We start from the raw sequence: 20,612 nt of genomic DNA on the forward strand, positions 1-20,612 counted from the left end.
TGCTATGTGCACTGTCAGGAGGGTGGAGAAGAATCTTAGAGAGTGAAAAACACTGTGATCCCACTCAAAAGGCTTCCGTGTCCAGCCCAAGCCGGGTAAGTGGCCATCTCTAGGCCTCCAGCACTCTCCTTCAATAAGAAGTCCCCAGAACCAAAAGCCCATAAGATCCTAAGCATAGCAGGGATCACCAGAAACAAAGGCCTGCACTCCAGTTCCAACCCCAATTCACAATGCAAGTTATTGAAGTAGTCAACATCCAGGAGCCTAATTTCTCCCTCTGAAATTGAGGACAAAAAACACCAACTAGTCAGAATGCAAGAGGAGTGTGAAATGAAGAGCAAACCTGGCACAGGAGATATATGTATCTCCTCATGCTGTGCACAGTGGTATCATTTCCTCCAAGCCAGTTTCCACCCTGCCTTGTACAGGCGCAAGTCTGATGTGTCAACCTTTGGCTCCATTCTCCTCCTATGCATCCTGTACTAGGCTGACAGAGATAAAGAGCAGAGGGAGCAAATGAGCTCATATGAGTTCTCTACGTGGGTGTCACCTCTGGACAGGGCAAAAGGCGACAGAAAAGCTGGGGTGGAAGGAAGGGAGGGTGCCCATGCGGGAAGGTAGTAAGGGCCCTAAGGATCAATGTAGCTAGGCTGGGACTCCATCCTAGGCACTGGCCCTGCTTTCTGTCCAAGGCTAGCTGAGATTGAACACTTCAAGGCTTCAGAGCCTCACCTCACTTGATGTTCTGAGGAGGATGGAGCCATGGGCTGCACAAGATCTTCCTGTCTCAAAAGGAGAGATGCTGCTTTAATGCAACCAGTTAGAATTGTGTACTTCCTATTCGTTCTGCATATAATTTCCATACACACCTCCACTAAGCCCTGGCATACTCACGGGACTGGGTTCTACAGCAGGGCTGTCACAGACTCAGATGGTGTGGAGTCACAAAACAACAACAACAACAACAACAAGAGAACACTTCATTCTTTGGAGGAGGTAACCCATGTTTTAAATGACTAACAAAGAAGAGAACTTGAGAAATGGGAAGTACAAATGTAGCAGGAATTCTAACTGCCGGTGAACAGAACGAGACAGGTGTAGAGAGCCTGTTTATGGCGCCTTTAGCTGTGAGAGGGGAGCACAGCATTGCAGTTACACGTATTCGTGTTAGAGCACAGGAAAAAAAGTAATCAAAGTCTCCACCACAGAGTCCGTGTCCTTAAATTCAAGTCCCAAATCACCGTTCTTCCGTACAGAAACAACCCTAGCTGCCAGCTGCTCCCGAGCACGAATCCCTTCAATGGGCTGCTCAAGCCCTTTCATTCTGCTCTGATACTGGTCTCACATCTCCAGTGTGCCCCACCTTGTACATGCTAGACGCTGGCCTACCCTTCCTGTGACCAAATACTTCCCTAGACCTGCAGTTTTCTGTCTTTATCACGCCCCACCCACCAAGTCCTTTACAGCCTAGTAAACTTCTACTCATCCTTTCCAATACGGTTTAAATGCCGCCTACTCACTGAAGCACTTCCTAGGTAGAGACTGTTGTCCTCCATTACCTGATTCCAAAACTCCTTGCCTTCCCTACTTATCCCAAATCACAGAAAATCCAGTTAATAATCTTGGCTGGAGTATAAAGGCTAGTCCATGGCAGGGCCTTGGTGCTTGTTTGCTTGGTGAATTCATATGCAATAAGTAATTGTCAAGTCTTAGGAAAGCCTCCAACATCATTTTGGAAACTACAATAGACTACAAATCCATTCTTAACTGTGCAACTTTTGTTGCAGACCGTAGTTGAATCATCGTCTGGGGACTAAGATGAAAATTGGGTCCAGGTAACCATATGGTAGGGTCATCTGAGAGGCTCATAAGTCCTTCTCAGCAGCTCCCACCTCATGAAGTGGCTGTTGATCTATGGGAGAGTGGTGGTCAGAGTGGTGTTCTCCTGATTACTCCAAAGGACAGTTGGAAGTTGTCTGTCCCTAAAGGAGGCAGCAGAGTCACTTTGTTCCTGAGGCCAGGAGCTCCGGTAGGGGAATCCTCAGCACCTGTGCTAGGTAGGCAAGACCACACAAGTCTGAGAGGCCATACTTATCTAAATAGGAACCTCTTATATATTATATAAAGTATAATATATATAATTTCATATATAAAATGTATATATATATATATATATATATATATATATATATATAAAAAATCAATCTAGGGTACAATGTCATCAATAAAGTTCTAAAATATGAATGATACATTAGAATGTCATACTAGTAACACCCAGAAAGGAACAGACTGGCATCAGAAGTCCATCTAGATGATATTTTAGACTTCTTGAAATAAAATATTTAACTTATGTGTATGTTATTAATGAAGCAGTGTTTACCTACAGTTGGACCATTAGAAGTCTAAAATCCAGCAGCTGTTAAGATTATACAGCCATCCATAAAACTTAATTTTAACATTTTAATTTTCCTTCCCCCTAAAAGAAACTCCAAGCCTTTCTGCTCTTACTCACCCACAACCCCTTGCCTTGGGAAACCATTAGTCTACTCTCTACGTCTACAGATGTACCTGTTCTGGACATTTCATCTAAATGGCCTCAGAGGCCATGGTCTTTGGGACTAATGTCCATCACACCATGTAAACACTGGCACTTCATCCGTCTTTGCAATCAAACCGAAGCACACTATATAGATAGAACACTCATCATGTGATGGGCATTTGGGAAGTCCCACCTTTCGGCTATTATGAATAATGTTGCCGAGAGCATTTGTGTTTGAGTTTGGGGATCTGCCTTTTCATGTCGCTTGGGCATGTCCTCAGAAGTGTAACTGCTAGGTCAGAAAACTAAGGATCTGAGGATAGTAAGCATCGTTTCATGTACTTCTTGCCCGTGTTTATAGCTATTTTGGAGAAATGTCTATTTAGATCTTTCATCCATTTTCAAATTTGGTTGTTCATCCTTTTGTTATTGAGTAGTAAGAGTTCTTTACATTTTCTAGGGACAGGTCTCTTATCCTTTATTATATTTTCCCACTGTGTAGGTTCAAATGGTATCATTTGAAGAACAGGATGCTTAACTTAGAACCAGAAACTGTGACATATTGGCAATCCCAGCAGTAAAGAAGGTGAGGCAGGAGAACAATGTGTTCAAAGTTAGCCTTCAAATACATTGTGTGTTCAAGGCCAGCCTAGGCTATATGGCAAGTCTATATCTCAAAATGGCAATAACAAAAAATTGTTCTAGTAGAGTCTGGTTTATCTCTTTTTTCTATGACTGTAATTTTGATGCTAAGTGTAAAAAACTATTGCCTAACCCAGGTAAGGTCTGTTCCCTGAGAGAGTTTCATAGTTCAGGTCTTAAATTTAGCGCTAGCATCTATTATGGATTAAGATGGATAAGACTTACTGTACATTTACTGGTTTAGTTATACTAGTACGTTGTCTTAGTTATAAATACACTAACTTTGGAATGATCTTCCCTCCCTACATGCTTCCTTCAAATGCCTGCCCTGTACAAGGACCATTGAGTTAACAAAGATGGGTGAGTCCTGCTGTAATGTGGATTGAAAATGGCCCCCAAAGGCCTGTGTGCTGAATGCTGAGTCCCTAGCCTGACACTATTTGACACTGGTGGAGACTACAGAATGGACTGTTACAGAGAGACTTGTGGGCATTGCAGGTGCACCCTGAAAGAGATACAGGCATTACTGACACGCTACTGCCTCCCTGGCCCATTTCTCTCCTGCCCTGGGACAAACAGTCTCCTTCCACCTTGTACTCTTGCCACAGTGTCCATTTTTCAATTGGCTTTGGAACCTTAACATAGGCTCAAAAGCAGCAGGCAACCAACTATGGATAGAAACCCCTGAAACCGTGAGCAGAAACCTTTACTGTTTTTAAAGAGTACTCTCTTAGATATTTTGTTACAGTAAGAGAGGGTCAAGTAAACAATCATGGCAGTTACTTCACGGAATATATAATCTAAGAAAAAATTATAATTATCAGGAGTACTGTCATGTGTAAGACCAATGACTAAATCTAGGCACAGCGAAAACACCTCTCAAGTAAGAAACATGGGAAAGAACATGTGAAGTGAGAGTTTCCATTTTTACTGTAGGTGGCCAGGGCCAAGTGCATACAAAGCATGGAATGCAGGATACAGCGATCACATAGTTAGTGGAGGAAAAGGCGCCCAAAGTGGTTGTGGGTTTAGGAATTAGAGCGACAAAACTGGCCAGGAAGGAGAGTACACCAGGAATTGGAACGAAGTGCAGCGTAGTGTGGGATGGGGGAGCAGGGCCAATACCAGCAACAACAGCGCATGTTCCTGGGCCAGCATACAGGAATAGCACTGACAAATGCCCTGGCAACCCAGCACCCAGTCAGGGACACCAGGCACCTGTCAACCGAGCCTCCATCATGTCCTGGAGGAAGGACCTGGACCGATAAACTCACCACCTGCAATGAGGTGAGCAAGCTTCTTCTGCCATCAAATTGGCCTTCCAGAACAATCTACAGCCGCGGAAGGGAAAGTGGGCACGGGAGCGAACCGCACCCATCAGCCTCGATTTTCCATCTCCTTCCCTCGTTGTTGGCTCTAATAAAAAGAAGGAAGTCAACTTTTTCAGTTAACTCTAAAAAGAAACCATTCATAAGGCAGACCCTTGGTAGGCTATTTAAGAAAGGGCCCTCTCCTGTGAGTAACCAAAGAAAACACTGGAAAGAATGGTGGAGACAGAGCTTTTACACACTTCATCGTGGGAAGCCAGCCCACCCAGCTTGACAGCCCAGGAGAGGCAATCAAAAAATGAATTATTATGGAACTTCAATTAGGGAGCTACTAAATCCTCTTAAAAGCAGGCAAAGCCTAATCCGGCATGGAACCCTACCAGGTGGGCAAAGGGGCAGAGCGGTTTCCTTCTGCCACACAGCAGTCCAGATGGAAACCTGCAGTTCCCTGCCAGTTTTTAAGTCAGCTGATCACTCTGATCCACGTATACGAAATGTCTTCAGGAAGCAAGAGATTAATGAAGCTGTTTTAAGTCCATAGAAGTCACACAGTTATCAAGACACAGGCTGGTGAGGTGGAAGAAACCACCACATGCTGGTTGGGGAAATAGTTATTGAATGATAATTATCCTGAAATGAATTTCAAACACCTTGATGAGAGGCACCAGAACCAGCTCCAAGTTCCAAGACCTGTGACGTTCCAAAGTCTCAGTGGAGAGAGAAGAAGTTGTGATGGGGGTGCCATCGCTCTAAATGGGGGGCAATATCACAAAGAAGGATGGGGGTGAGCAGGTTTCAAAAAGCAAGACGCTGGAGTGCTCACAAGAGCGCCCCAAGAAGACCTGGTAAGTGATGCTGAAAGAACAGTCGGATGGGAACAACTGTGCCAAGAGGCCATTGATCTGCGGAGGACCAGGGGTCCATTCTGCTCATCATGAGAGTCCCGCACGATGGCCCGGCATGGTTTCCGTGTGTGCGCCTTGTTCTTGACAGAAGGCTGCTGGGAACACTCAGTCTTTGCCTTAGTCCCCACCTAAGTGAGGCCAATTGCCAGACAAAAAGCAGTTTTTCACTAGAGATCTTAGGGGGAGGGGAGGGAGCAGCTCAAACTGTCCTCACTTGAACTTGAAGGCTTAATGAGTCTTAGTGCCCAGAAGCTGGAAACAGGCCACATCAGTGGGGCCAACTGTGATTTGGCCAGTGAAACGAGAGAGAAACCTACATAGAAGGCCTATCAAGTTCTGAACGGCCTGCTGAAGCCAGAATGAGCAACGGCAAAAGGACCCGAGTGCACTAAGATTTGAGCGAGAATCTGGGTTGGTGAAAAAGCCCCTAAGAGGCCAAAGAAACAGTGAGATGCAGCACCCTGGGTCTCCATGTGATCGGCTGCACAGGGGCTTGGGAGGTCCAGGCTGCTCAGCTGCTCGGGTTCCTGGAGGCACTTAGCGAAAGGAGGGTCATAGACCAAGAACAAAGCAAGGTTATTCTGAAAACACCAGTAGGAAATGAATGGCCAACACATCCCAGTTGTCAGAGGACAGTCCCAAATGCCACCTGTTTCTGTATCTCATCTACTTCCCATGCCTTTTCAGTGCCATCCTGGTTTGTCACTGTAGGGTCACTGCAGTCACAAGCCATCAGGTCACGGGAATCTCTTACTTCACTTTCAGTGGTTCAGGAAAACATTGCATATACTGTTCACATTACATAAAATCTTTAATAGTAGCCCACTGAGATGGTGAAAAGCACTGAGGCAAATCTAACCCAGCCAGGTGGAGAAATGATCATTTGATGTCGTTCATTGGCAAAGGCCTCCAGCATCTCCTCTACTACCAGGGCAAGGCTTACCCAGCCTCAGTGACGCAGGTTCCGGGGAACACAGGAGGCTGCTCTAGCTTCTTAAGTCTCCTTAGTCACCTTAGTTTTCATGGCAACACTTTCCTGGTTCCCTCTCCTCAATCTGATAGCTCTTTTGTTTACATCTTTCTCCTTTCCCTGGAACAAGAGAGAAACTCGCTCAAACTGTGTTCTGCTCCTTCTCTAGATGTTCCAGGGGTGTTCCTCCCCTGAGACTCCTTGCTGTGACTCACCGCTTACCCATGACATCTAACCAAAGCTCTCCGATCTGACTTGAGTAGGTCAAGTCCATTGACATCCTCCTAAGCTTGGCGTTCTCACTTCTTAAGCCCATAGCTCTGCCCCTTGGGTGGCTGTCTTTATCTCAAACTTGACTTGCCCCAACTGAAGCCATAACCCTTCCCCACAAATAGAGGGCTCTGACCAGCTGGGTTAAGAGCCCAGCCCTGTGGTCTGTCATTCACAACAGATATACTGACTTAAAAAAAAAAATGTATTATTAGTCAATGCATTCTATCTTGATGATTTCATCAATATTCTCATTTCTCCTGTTCTAGAGGTCAAACTTTCAAATCCTTGTGTGGCTCACAGGGCCCTGCTAATCTTACTCTCCCTACCTCGCTGCACCTACTCTGATTCCATGCCTTGCTTCCTACATTTTAGCCTAACATGTCTATCTACAGTTCTTCCCATGCATATCCTTCTTCCTGTTGGGTGTACGGTATTCCAACATGGCCATCTGCCCTTGAGAGCATGTTTTTTTTTTCCCATCTCCTCTCCTTTGGCAATAAAGGAGAGATGCTAGATTTCCTTAAACTCTCCATTTACTTCCTCAAAGCAGTTGAGGTTTATAGCCCACACTGAGTTAAGATTCAGAGACCAGACCTGATGAGTCTCCCTCATAGCCTGACTTCACAACGTAATGTGCTACCATTCAAAGTGATAGCGCATTTGTAAGTGGGTTCTTTAAATGCCTCATTGAGGGGCTAGAGAGATGGGTCAGTGGTTAAGAGCACTGAATGCTCTTCCAATGGACCTGGGTTCAATTCTGAGCACTCACGTGGTGGCTCATGACCCTCTGTTACTCAAGTCCCAGGAAATCTAAAGCCCTCTTCTTTTGGAACTCTACCAGTGGCACATAGACATACATGTAGGGAAACACCTATGTACATAAATTTAAAAAAAAATGTTTTTTAAAACATGCTGCATTGAATAAACAAAAAGAAGTGTATCCCCTCTGCTACCGACTGCCAGCCACCTCTCTTCTGTGTTTACCAACCATTCCTTTCCTGACTCCAAACCTTCCTTCCTGCTGCTGTTCCTAGATAGAATACCATGATGCTGTGGTCTATAATAAAACCTTCTCTTAAATCTTTGCCCCTGGGTCCTGGCATCCATCTCCTTAAACTTTCGCAACTTCCCCTCATGATGGGGATGGTCTTGGATCCTGTTCGCTGAGGCAGAACTCTTCATGGAATTTCCTGAAGGACAAGAATGTCTCTTGCTGTAAAAGGTGACACTTGGTCAGCCCCTCAATAAAAACCAGTCCCCAGAAAAACCAAGCTTAACAAGAACCCTGAACCTTCTAGTCTGACTCCCCTCCTTGGGGAAGGGGCACTAACACCCAAGCAGGCCCATGGGATGACGCTGCCATAAGAAGACAAGTGAAGAGAGATTCTGTGCTGCAGGTTATAAGATGCTAGTGTGGCCCGCCCGGGGAGGGAGGGCACTGCAGCTCCATGTCTGTTGCTTCATACCTTACCCAAAGCATCTCTTCATCACAGCTCTTCCTTAATAGCCCTTCTGATAAACTAGTATAATGTAAGTAAGGCATTTGCCTGAGTCCTGAAAGCCAGCTTAGCAATTGACAAAACCCAAGAATGGGGATCATGGGCACCTCCAATCTGTGGCTGAGTGAGCCAGCTGCCATGGCTAACCTGTGAGACTTCCTAGGGTGTGGTCTTGTGGTACAGAGCCCTTAACTTGTGGGCTCTGCACTGACTCCAGCTGGTGTCAAGAGTAAGAAGGGGCTGGAGAGAGGGTTCAGTGATAAAGAGGCTTTATCGCTCTTGCAGAGGATGTGAATTGGGTCCCCAGCACTCACATGGTGGCTCACAACCATCTGTACCTTTAGTTCCAGTAGATCTGATGCCTTTGTCTGACCTCCAAAGGTACACATGTATATACAGGCAAAACAATCATACACATAAAATTTAAAATCTAAAAATAATTTTTAAGAATAAGTTATGGGACAGCTGGCTGGTGTTGGAAAATTGTTTATTTTTGTGACCAGAAGCATTGTGAAAATATAGAGAGAGAAGAAGAAAAAAAACAAAAATAGCTCTGCTATAAAAATGACTGTTTCCCTTGGCCTATGTGAAGTAAAATCCAACTGACAAATCATCTCCCTAATAACTGTTTACCAAACCACAATGATATCCACCTTTTCACCTCTTTATTAAATCCTGGAGATTAAATCTTGTTCATATATACATTTATTAAGACACTGTTTTCCACTCTAACTTCACTACATTGTGTGTGTGTGTGTGTGTGTGTGTGTATGTGAGAGAGAGAGAGAGAGAGAGAGAGAGAGAGAGAGAGAGAGAGAGATCACTCTATAAGCTCATTATAAAGTCTTTGAAGATGATATTTCACATTCCCTGCTTATACCCCTCAGTGCCTGTGCATGGACAGTGTCTCACAAGCCCCCTCATGACAAGATGTCCTCCACACAGCTGCACCATCAACTCCCATCTACCCTACAGGGCTAGTCATATCTGTGCACACCACATCTCATGCTGAAATCATGACAGGAATCCAAGACAAGCCCTCCTTCTTAGAGCAAGCAGCTCATTTATCAGGGACAGCATAAACAAATGAGGACCAGCAGATTTCTTATCTTCAGAAAATTATTTCGGCAACATAAGAACACAGACAAAAATCCACTTCGGCATTCTTTATTGGTCACTTATCTGTAGATTTCACATACTGAAACTTGGCATTCCATGAGAATGTGTTGGCAAAATAAAACTCAACCATGTGGCTCTTTGCCTCCTAGAAAGATGGAGGTCCCAATGGAGAATTTTATACTTAAAGAGAACAAACAGATCCATCCTCCACTGCCCTGACATTCAGCAATATGTTCTTTGTATGAAATTTGTGTGTGTGTGTGTGTGTGTGTGAGAGAGAGGGGGGGGAGGGAAAGAGAGAGAGAACAATATTGTGGGAGGAGAGTCAAGGGTCGTCAATGGCACCCTAGGCATAGGTTTTACTACTGGGTCTCAGTTTCAACCAGTGCTTAGAGCAGACACTACATGCCAAGCCAGTGCCTGGTGAGGGAAATACAAGGATATATCAAAGCACCTTCAAGAAGCTGGGGGTCTAGTGTAAGCAACAGGTGTAGATACACAACAGAGAGGGAGCTCTGTGATAATATTAGAGTAAGGTTAAACATGGTACTTAGAAGCCACAGAGAGGAACCCACTAATTCTGCCCTGAGAGTTCCAAACAGCCTGCCAGAGGAAGAAGCCACTGCAAACTGGAGAGGCAGGAGGAAATGACATCAGCACAGTGGTCAAGGTTATTGTTTGCAAAATAAGCATTCTAGTTCCCAAGCTCTGCTAGCCAAAGGTCATTATTCACAGATGATCGGGTTTGTAAGGGACTCAATATGTCTTGCCCAGTTTTTGCTCACAAACCAGACAGGAGAAGCTAGAAAGTAAAATGCAAATTCCTTCCCCCTGCTGCTAGCTGGCAGACCCTGGGAGAGTGCGGACTGGTGCGTAGTGACACAGGGGGGCGTTGACCATGTCATCATCATAATTGGCTTTTGGCCTAGTTCCACCGACAATAATAGGGACAGCTAGTGATGGAGTGCCAAGCAAGCAGCAGACTGTGCTGAGCGCTTGACTGTGCTTTCTCACACAACTTTGGGTACGGCTAAATGTCTTGCAGGAGAATAGCCTTGGATTTAGATGATGAACATTCGAGAATTTAGGAGCTGAGTTTCCTGACATCTGTATCTCAGTTTCAAATGTTTAGTGCAAAAAGAGGCATGTATGCATGAAGAAATAATGTAAATATAGAAAAAGGAGAATAATCAGTATGCCTGGGTGCACGATAGACAGGTATCTATATATTATTCTAGTTTTTCTATACATTTGAAATTGTCCAAAATGAAAAGTTGAAGGGAAAACTTGAAAGACTCTGAAGTTTAAAAAAAAAAAAAGTTATTTGATTAACAAAATAATATCTTAAATTGACCAAACTCAATCACCTCACTTTATGAGAATAAGCAATTTACATGTAAAGTCAATCCCATAGTCCTTTTGGGGCTCATCAAGTTACTCTGAGAAGACATTTAAACACATTAAAAACTATTCTAAACAAGGGATCCAGTACAAAAGTAAGCAGAAGGCCACAATTCGCCAATCTTGTATCTACATGAATTTTTTTTTAATTATTATTATTATTATTATTATTATTATTATTATTATTATTATTTTGGTTTTTCGAGACAGGGTCTCTCTGTGTAGCTTTGTGCCTTTCCTGGAACTTGTTTGTAGACTAGGCTGGCCTTAAACCCACAGAGATCCACCTGGCTCTGCCTCCCGGATGCTGGGATTAAGGGTGTGCGCCACCACTGCCTGGCCTCATACCTACATGAAATTCTTTAGAGGTCTGTCTGAATGACAAAGGGTGGTAGAACAGGGTGGCGGAAACATCGCCTTCTGGGGTGATTTCGGGGCAGTCTGGATGCTGTAGTCATACGCCATCCCAGGAGCAGCTTTTTTGTCTCTACAGGACCACCAGACTCCTCATGCTTGTTCTTTTTGAATACCATCAAACCACCCAGTTTGCTCACCCTCTGCCCCACTGAGAGAGAGCAGCTCAACTTCTGTACCGCCCTTCTCTCTACACACTAGCTTTTCTTCTACCAACTTTTCAACATGCCCAGCCCATCCTTCAACCTCTTACTTCTCTCTCCCCTAAAAAAAATCCTCGTTCCATAAACAGGTTTAAGGAGCAAAGCTGATAAATCAAATGTCCTCAATTGATGTCGTCTGTCTGAGTGAGCTGGCCAAGTTATTTACTCCTCTTCCATGCCTCCGCTATTTCTTCTGTAAAATGGGTTTAGTGACAGTATCTTTGAACCCTTGGGTTAATCTGCAGCCAGGCTTCTAATAGGGAAGTACCCTACTTCTCAGTGAGAACCAGGAGAGATTTTTTTTTTTATTTTTAAAGACTCATGAACAACCCTGGGCATTTTTGGCAAAGATCACGGAAATCTCTATACAGTTGCAACTAATACCAAGAATTGATCTAATCTGGGAAAATGACAGCTTGTTTATTTTCTAACTAAGGTCTTAACACCAATAGAAGACCTCAACTGAGCTTGAATAATGCCAACTTTAAAAGTTCTAAGTAATTTTCATAGACTGCATCATCTACTTTAAATCCACACTATTGACTTTCCTTATTGCTGTGAACTAACAAGAAATCACTTAAGGAAAGGGGGTTTTGATTTTTACTCCAAAGCTTGAGGGTACAGTCTATCACTGCAGGGAAGGTCTGGTGGCAAGGTTAGCTCTCGCGAGTGTGAGGCTGCTTGCTCACAACGGGGTGGGAAGGGAAATCTCCCGCTCTACTGTCCCCAAGCTTCACTGCGCTCAGCAACAGGGCAGTGAGTGTGGTTTCTATGAACTAAACCTCCTGGACAGAACCACACCCTCCATTCTGCAGGGCTGACACATTGATGAGAACTCCAACGGCCTAGCTAGGTTGCAATGTTGCAAGTCCAGAGTCAAATAATCTTGGGGCCTCTCTAGCCTCTTAAATGCCATTTACTGCTATCCTCTGTACCTGACATGACATCCTTGTGACCGTTAGTTAAATCCTTTGGGATGTAGGAACAGACCCCTGGTTTCCAAGCAACTAAAGGACTAAGGATGCTGTCAGACATCTGAGGCCTGCAGCTGGGTTGTCTCCTGCTTCACCTTAGCCTATTTGTGCTTTGGATGAGAATGGCCCCCATAGGCTTATGCACTGGAACACTTGGTCCCCAGCTGGTGGCACTCTTCGGGGAGGTTTGAGAAGTGTGGGCTTGGTGGGGGAAGGATGTCCCTAAAGGCGGGCTTGGAGCGTTTAAAGACTCATACTGTTTCTAGTTCAGTCTCTGTTTGGTGCTTGCAACTCAGGATGTGAGCTCTCAGCTTCCTATTCCAGCTTCCGCCCTACTGCCTCCATACCAGAATCTACTCTTACCCCAGAACCACAAACCCAAATGAACTCTTTCTTCTGTGGTCAGGGTGTTTTACCACAACAACAGAAAAACAATGTATTTGAAAGGTGCCTTGATTTTCTTTGTCTTTTTACTATAAAAACTTCATCAAACTGTTACCGCTTTGGGACATGGACTTTGGCTTAACCTAAACTTGCATTCTTGGGTCATGATCACTCATATTTGGCTCCAGAATAAACTATCTCTCATCCCCTCTTAGGCTCTATTTTGACATTGACTTTCCCATGGCTCTGTAAGTCCTGAACTTGGAAATATTTTCATGACTTGTTTCTCCAGCTCCTGACTCAGCTTTTCCCCCAAAGCTGTGATGAAGACATGGGTTCCAAGAGATCCTTCCTTTGGGCCACCAAGCAGTTCATTCCCCTCTCAGCATGCTCTCCCAGGCTTCCAGGCGGACCCTCACTAGGGAAGCCGGGAATCAATCTCTAGTCCTCAGCCCCCAAAACACTTATTTCTTCCAACACATCAGTGGTCTGGTCTTCCACAGTTGGATGCCTTAGACGATCACTTGATGACACACTGATCTTCAGCTTGTCGCTTTGCTCTGACAGCAGCAGTTACCCATGTCCTCCTCATTGGCTATTTCCCTCTGCTTCACTGACAGGCTATCAGTAGTCCCTGCTATTCATTCATTCATTCATTCATTCATTCATTTACTTTTTTTATTTATTTATTTACTCATTTAAGAAGCCCCTGTGTGGTCCTTTGTACTGTTCTGATCACATATTTCCTAACCACGACTTGACTCTGTGCCTTACCTTAGCATCCTGACATTCATTACAGCATTTGCAAAAAGCCCCAACAACAAAGTCTTTGCGTGCTTGTGGAGACTCTCATTTGGAAGGAAACTGTAGGTGTAAATGCTTTTAAATCCTGAACTTGTCTTCAGGGGAGCCCACTCAGAACCCAAAGCCAGGCAGAAGTACAGTTCTTGACAGATTCACTCCTATCAATACAGTGGAACGGCAGATACTGCAGGATTCTCCAGAATCAATGTTGAATGGACAAAAACTGGTACCAAAGACCCTGACCTAGTGAGGTGTCTGCTGCTGTAAACAGTATAAACACCACGACCAGGAGCAACTTAGAGGAAGAAAGGGTTTATTTCACCTTACAATTCCCAGGTTGTCCTCCATATATCAGGAAGTCAGGGCAGGAACTCAAGGCAGGAACTCAAGGCAGGAACTAAATCAGAAGCCATAGAAGAATGCTGCTTACCGGATGACTGCCCATGGCTTGTTCAGCATGCTTCCTCATAGCACCGAGAACCACCTGCTCGGGGGTGGTACCACACCCAGTGACCTGGTCCTTCCACATCAATCATCAGTCAAGAAAATGCCCCCATGGGCTTGTCTACAGGTAAAATATGATGGGGGTATTTTCTCAGTTGAAGTTCTCTCACACAAATAACTCCATCACGTGTTAAGTTGACAGAAAACAAAAACTAAGACAGATCCACCTCAACAGAAAGTATGATGGACCCTCAGCAGCTCTCAGCAAGCTCTCGACCCAAGAGAAGACTGAGCCCAGACACACTGCAAGTGATATTCCAGAAGGGCAGCTTGGAGCCTGTCCACTCAGATCAGCTCTGGGAGGTGCTAGACTAACTAAAGCTCACCTCCAGAGAGCTCTGCTTGAGACAGAACACAGAGGAGAGGGGCTGAGGGAAGATGGTCTAAGAAGAGGACCCCACGGAGGCAGAAGGGAACAGAAACAGCGATCTGGGGTCCCCAACTTGTCTTTGAACAAAGGACAATGGAGAGGCAGGAGAAAATGCTGACATAAACTACGTAGAAAAGGAATCTACAAAATAATCAATGTTTCTTTGTAAAGAACAGTCCCTAAAGTGCCTTGCCCACAGGGCCAGTCCCTCAAGTGCCTATGCAGTGGATTGGTAAATGTGTATCACCATTTAGAGACAAGTGAGACAGGAAGAGGTTAAATGATTCCAAGAAAGAAAGCAGCCAGGAGGTGGTGGTGCATGCCTTTAATCCCAGCACTTAGGAGGCAGAGGCAGGCGGATCTCTGTGAGTTCGAGGCCAGCCTGGTCTACAGAGTGAGATCCAGGACAGACACCAAAACTACACAAAGAAACCCTGTCTCAAACAAATAAACAAACAAACAAAGTAGGTACTTGAACATTTCATTTTTAAGTTCTAAAATCTCTGTAATTTTCAACCTCATCAAACAATATTCCGAAAGTCATCAAAATAAGAGCCCACCATCTGTGATTCCATTCACCTCACGCTCAAGAAGAGGTCAGAGCACGCTGGTGAAGGGGACCTCAGAACAGTGCAGTCGCCAGGGTGCTGAGATTCGGTGGGAAATAACAAAAGGAAAGTTTCTATTTTCTAGCTTGATGGGGGTTTAGAACTGGCTTGTATATGTCCCTCAAACCCCCAGATTTCACATTTAGGAGCAGTGTGTTTTGTTTTTAAGTTCGTCTTAGTTAAGGTTACTATTGCTGTGATAAAACACCACAATCAAAAGCAAGTTGGGAAGGACAGGGTTTACTTGGCTTACACTTCCACATCACTGTTCACCAGAGAAGGAAGTCAAGGCAGGAACTCAAATAGAGTGGGAACCCGAAGGCAGGAGCTGATGCAGGGCCATGGAGGCATGCTGCTTACTGGCTTGCTCCTCATGGCTTGTTCAGATGGCTTTCTTACAGAACCCAGGACCACCAGCCCAAGGATGGCCTCACCCACAATGGACTGGGCCCTCTCCCATCAATCACTAATTAAGAAAATGCCTTTCAGCTTGATCTTATGGAGTCATTTTCTCAATTGAGGCTCCCTCCTTTCAGATAACTCTAGCTTGTATAAAGGTGATAAAAGACTAGCCAGCACAATGTCCATTACCTTTCTATAAAACAGAAACCAGTGTCAAAATTATACAGTCTATTAAATACATTCAAAATCTGAAGTCTTGGTTTAAAGTTTAAGTCCATGTACATCTGTAAATATCAATGCTCTGGATTATTCTGTGTCTAACGCCACTTCCTAGAGAGCTCCTAATTCTACAGTCACAGAACTGCTCTATGACAGACCCCTACTCCAAATACAACAGACACTGCCGTCACTATCTACACAGAACTCTATCAACAACACAAGCTCAGTGTACCCAACATCTGCACATAGTAGGGCTAGTGAAGAACACATCCTACCCTGCTGTTAAGATGCCTTGCATTTATGGACACACTGTGTTCACTTGTAGCACAGTCAGCTCCACATCCTCACAACTACTGGGGCACAAGTTCCCACATGGTAGAATTACTGGGAGCTGGGTCCTACCCAGGGGTTCTATTTCTCCTAATTTGCAATGACTATGGTGCCCACCACTCCCTTTGCACACGGAGGCTCACTCTCCATGCGTGTCCCCTGCCTATCCTAGGGGTTTCTCCTAAGCCACACAGATTCAAACCATGACACAATCAAAAAGACTGGAGGCCAGATTCGGGAGGCAGAGGCAGGCAGATTTCCATGAGTACAAGGGCATCCTGATCTATATGATGAATGCTAGGCCAGCAGAGCTACATGATAGACCTATTTAAAAAAAAAAAAAAGTAAATAAATAAAAGAAAAAGAAAAAAACAGACAAACTGAATAATATTTAGGACATTTCTAGAGTAAAAGGAAGGGTTACTCACTCGCAAAGAAGGATGCCATTTTCTAGCCCTGTCCGGAAGTCTTTATCACCAAAACTTCGGCCAGTGACTTGCTGGAAAAGAAGAAAAGGAAACAAGAGCATAAGTTTTTCTTTTATAACCAGGAAGTTCAATATTAAAAAAATTCAAGAGCCCTGAAAAACCCATGACGTTCCAGGAACGGGAAAATCTGTTAGCCTCAAGTTCCCTTCCCACACATGGCTTTGTGTGGATCAGGTGAGATTCTTAGACCATGAAGTGTCTGTTCTTATTGATAATACTGCTACTTTGGTGGTTTAACCACAGTTAAGGCAAGGTCACAGTGCCTCTCTCAACATAAAAAATAACTAACAGCAAATAGGAAGTACTGCCCAAAGACAAAGACCCTATATACTAAAGCATTTGGTGGTCAGGGATGGAGTGTCCGTAGACCCACACCTCAGGAGACTAACACCATGACTGGAGATTAAACCAACATGCATGAATGACAGTACAGGGACATGCCTGGTGTCGCTGGCTGTCAGCAACCATTGGCTGGGGCACTGTTTGGTTCGTTCATTCTTTCTCTAAATACAAAGGTCTGGCCTGAAATATACCAAGTAGATGTGTCTGTAACGCGCCCTAAGGAAACCTCTAATACACAAAAGCAGAAGTATGTCTAAGAAGGCACAAGGAGAAGGAAAACAGAGCCATAAAAATATTCCAACAATGAGAAGGGAGATAAAGGAGAAGGGAGGGAAGGGAAGGGGCAGGGAACAGATAGAACACACCGGAAGGATGAAGACTCAGCACGATGTCAATAGATAATCACGTTAAGTGAGAGTGGTCCCGGAGCCCCCAGGGACACCACAGAGGTTGTCAGGCTGATTCAGAAGTTGAGTCAACACTGAGCTACCGACAAACGTGCTGTTTAAATTGGAAGTTGTGCAGTAACGGGAGTCACAGGGAAGCTGGGCCAGTCATACCAGCATCAGAGGAAGGAAAGAACAGAAAATAATAGCACGGATGGAGAAAACGCTTCCATAATAAGGGGTCGGTTAATTCACCGACAAAGACATCATAATCTTGAACATTAATGTATTTCATTATATTATTAAAAAAAACTTTAAAATACACAAAACAAAGCAGATAGGATTACAAAGAGAGGAAAGACAGATTATAAGTAGAGTCGGAGATTTAAGTATTTTTCTTTAATAATAGATAAAACACACAAACAGAAAAAAATTAATAATGATATAGAACACATGAATAACACTATGGACCCAAGTGGTCGAATTGTTATTTCTAGAATATTCCACCCTCCAACGTTTACCAAGCCAGACCAAATTCTAGGTCATAAAACAGTTCTTAATACATTTAAAAGCCTTTATCCAAAGTGTATATTTTGACCACAAAATAATTAAATTCTAACTTAATAGCAAAATATCTGTGGAATCTCCCCAAATGTTTTTAAACTAAGGGCAGCATAACAAAACATGGACAGAAATACGGAAGCAGGTCTGGGGGACACAGATGGCCAAAAGGGAAAGAGGATACAAATTACCAGACTCAGACATGGCAAATGGCATCATTGCAGAGTGTAAAAATACTAAAAGCACGACAAGGGACTATTATAAATAAGTCTGTACCGATAAATTAAGCAGCTTAGATTGTGCTGATAAAATCCTTGACGCAAGCACAATTCATCCCACAGAGAAACAAACACCCTCCCCCCATAAAGAAAATAGCAGGGCTCGAAGGCTTGCTGCTTACAGAAGAAACATCTAATTCAGAACAAACTCATCCCGACAGTTTTAAAACAGCGTACCTTCATGATGTGTTTACGATGGCTCACATTTTGTATTCTGACTACAAAGATTTCTAATTAACAGTCTCATCATGATGATGTCAGTCATCATTATTAAGATTAACTGCCATTAACAAACGTCCATTTGTAGGGAACTAAGGGTCACGGCTCAAACCCTTCCAACCTCTACCTGGATGCCAGCTGATTAAGGGTTCTTAGCAATCTTGCCAACAAGGCTCTAGCCCTGCCATCCTTCCATGACCACTGGATGAGAAGGACAGGATGGGAAGCTCAGCCAAGCTCTTAAGAGATCCTGAGGGTAGTGGCATCCTAGAACTTGGGAGGCAGAGGCAAGTGGATCTCTATGAGTTCAAGGCCAGTCTGGTTCTATACAGTGAGTTGTAGGTTAGCCAGGGCTATGTAATGAGACCTTGTGTGTGTGCCCTTTGTGTGTGTGTGTGTGTGTGTGTGTGTGTGTGTGTGTGTGTGTGTGTGTTTAGTGTGTGTTTATCTGCCCGAGGTGAGGCCTTAGGTTACAGGGTATCTGTGAAGAAAGCCCAGGCTCAGACAGATTCAGGATCCAGCAGTAGTAAAATGGTCAAGAGCACTCTTCCCAGTTCCCACCCCTTCAACTCTGCACCCACCGAAACTCCATCCTCACAGCTGTCCAGCCCTAGCTGACAAAGCCGCACCAAACCCTTCCTCCCATATTGAGCCCGCCCCTTAGCAACTCTTTACTCTCCCTTTAGAAGGTAGACGCATCCTCACTTCCTCCACTGCGCTACCGGTCTCCAAGTCACTACCCTCCTCCAACCGTCAGACGTGCCCAGCCTTCTGACACTGTAACATGGTGCTGTCAACTATGAAGTTCACACTTCAGAACCTCACTGGCAAGTATTTTCAATCCCCAGTAACAGGTTTCTCCGCCAATGCAGTAAGCCAAATCAGGCCAAATTAATAAGACCAGGTTTAATCTGAGCAAAGCACTCTAGGGTGATCTTGGTGGAAGTAAGGAAAAGACATCACACGGCAGGTCTATGGACCAGAGTTTAAATACCCTGTAGGCGTGGTCCTGAGCAACTCTGGGAAGGAGCCGCCACTTGGTGGGCTTTCTGAGGGGCAGGGTTGGGGTGGCGTGCTGAAGTGGAACTTCCAACAGAACACTCACAGTCAAGTTTAAAAAAGAGAAATCAGGTTGGGGATTTAGCTCAGTGATAGCTCACTTGCCTAGCAAGAGTAAGGCCCTGGGTTCGATCCTCAGCTCCAAAAAAGTAAAGAGAGAGAGAGAGAGAGAGAGAGAGAGAGAGAGAGAGAGAGAGAGAGAGAAGTCACAATATAAGACTTTAAGTTGGGTCACTATTATAACTACCCTAAGCCATCCATGGCCCACAGGTCATGGATTGAACATGTCTGATAGAGACTCTGAAAACTGGCCCAATGGCTTCCACCTGGCTTCCCATCTATTCTCAAGCAGGCAACCCATAATCTCTAAGGTTTATAGATCAAACCACTACCCTTCTTCTCCTTGCTTCCACCAGTGACTCTGAACCTCAGGGATGATGGTAGAAGCCAAGTCCCCACAGTTCCCTAATGGTGTTCAACACACACACACACACACACACACACACACACACACACACACACAACCACATGCATCAGGTGGGTGCAGATGACAATGCATTAAAATGCTAGAATACATGGACAAAAACTAGTGACCACCACTGTCTTATCAAGGCTGAGCCCCAACACATCTCTTCATTCAAGGGAATCCTCAGAAATTCTTAGGATGGCAATAAGTCATCAGCTATCCCCTGACTAACCTTCAGGAAACCCCTGAATCAAATCCCCCCTGCTTTATGCTCAGGGTCAATCCACTTATTACTAACCACAATATTTGTTGGAGGACCACGCAGAGTACAAGTCACTGAATAACTTAATTTACCTGATTTTTCCAGGAAAAGAAAAGCTTTGATCTGCCTCCATAATTAAATAAAAGCAGAAGCCAAGGACATTGTAACGTGTCATCACACTGTTCGGTGCAAGCAATTATTGAGGAAGCTCATCTGTATCCGATTTCCTGTCCACGGAGCTCAAAGGTAATTCTGAATTTATCTATGCCCCTGGCTCTGCTCTGAATCATTCGAATTCTGAAATATGGAGAAGACAGACTCCAAGAGCAAACCACACAGCTCCACGGCAACATTTTTACGATGTGTTTATAATGTAACCACGCTGTATATCACAGCCCTACAGTCTGTTAATTGTTTTGTTACCATTGTTATTATGGAATTGCGATGAACAGCCAAAGGCTGCCAAGAATTGGTCTTCCAGCCTGATCATTACCATGTATGCAAATAGTATTTCAGAAACATTTTCGGGAATCTTCTGTAGATTTTTGAAAGGAAACCACAAACGAACTATGGGTCTAAAGAGCATTTTCAATAAATGTTCACAATTCTTAGTACAATGATGTAAGCAGAGGATTTTTTATATGTTATTTTGAGTTTCTTTTA

At 44.2% G+C, this 20,612-nt stretch overlaps 1 protein-coding gene across 9 annotated transcripts in view; it reads right to left on the bottom strand.

Annotated features, from left to right (window-relative positions):
- The window catches only part of Limch1 (LIM and calponin homology domains 1), a 316,282-nt gene that overhangs the window by 179,164 nt on the left and 116,506 nt on the right, over positions 1-20,612 (bottom strand). For 8 of the 9 annotated variants that reach the window (XM_036200115.1, XM_036200124.1, XM_036200125.1 and 5 more), the window contains exon 2: positions 16,317-16,387. In XM_036200115.1, the coding sequence (XP_036056008.1) occupies positions 16,317-16,387 (71 nt within the window). Of the gene's footprint in view, positions 1-16,316; positions 16,388-20,612 lie in introns of those variants that run through there. The other variant, XM_036200123.1, reaches the window with a different exon arrangement.

Source organism: Onychomys torridus, chromosome 10, assembly GCF_903995425.1.
Source record: "Onychomys torridus chromosome 10, mOncTor1.1, whole genome shotgun sequence".
Lineage (NCBI taxonomy): Eukaryota > Metazoa > Chordata > Mammalia > Rodentia > Cricetidae > Onychomys > Onychomys torridus.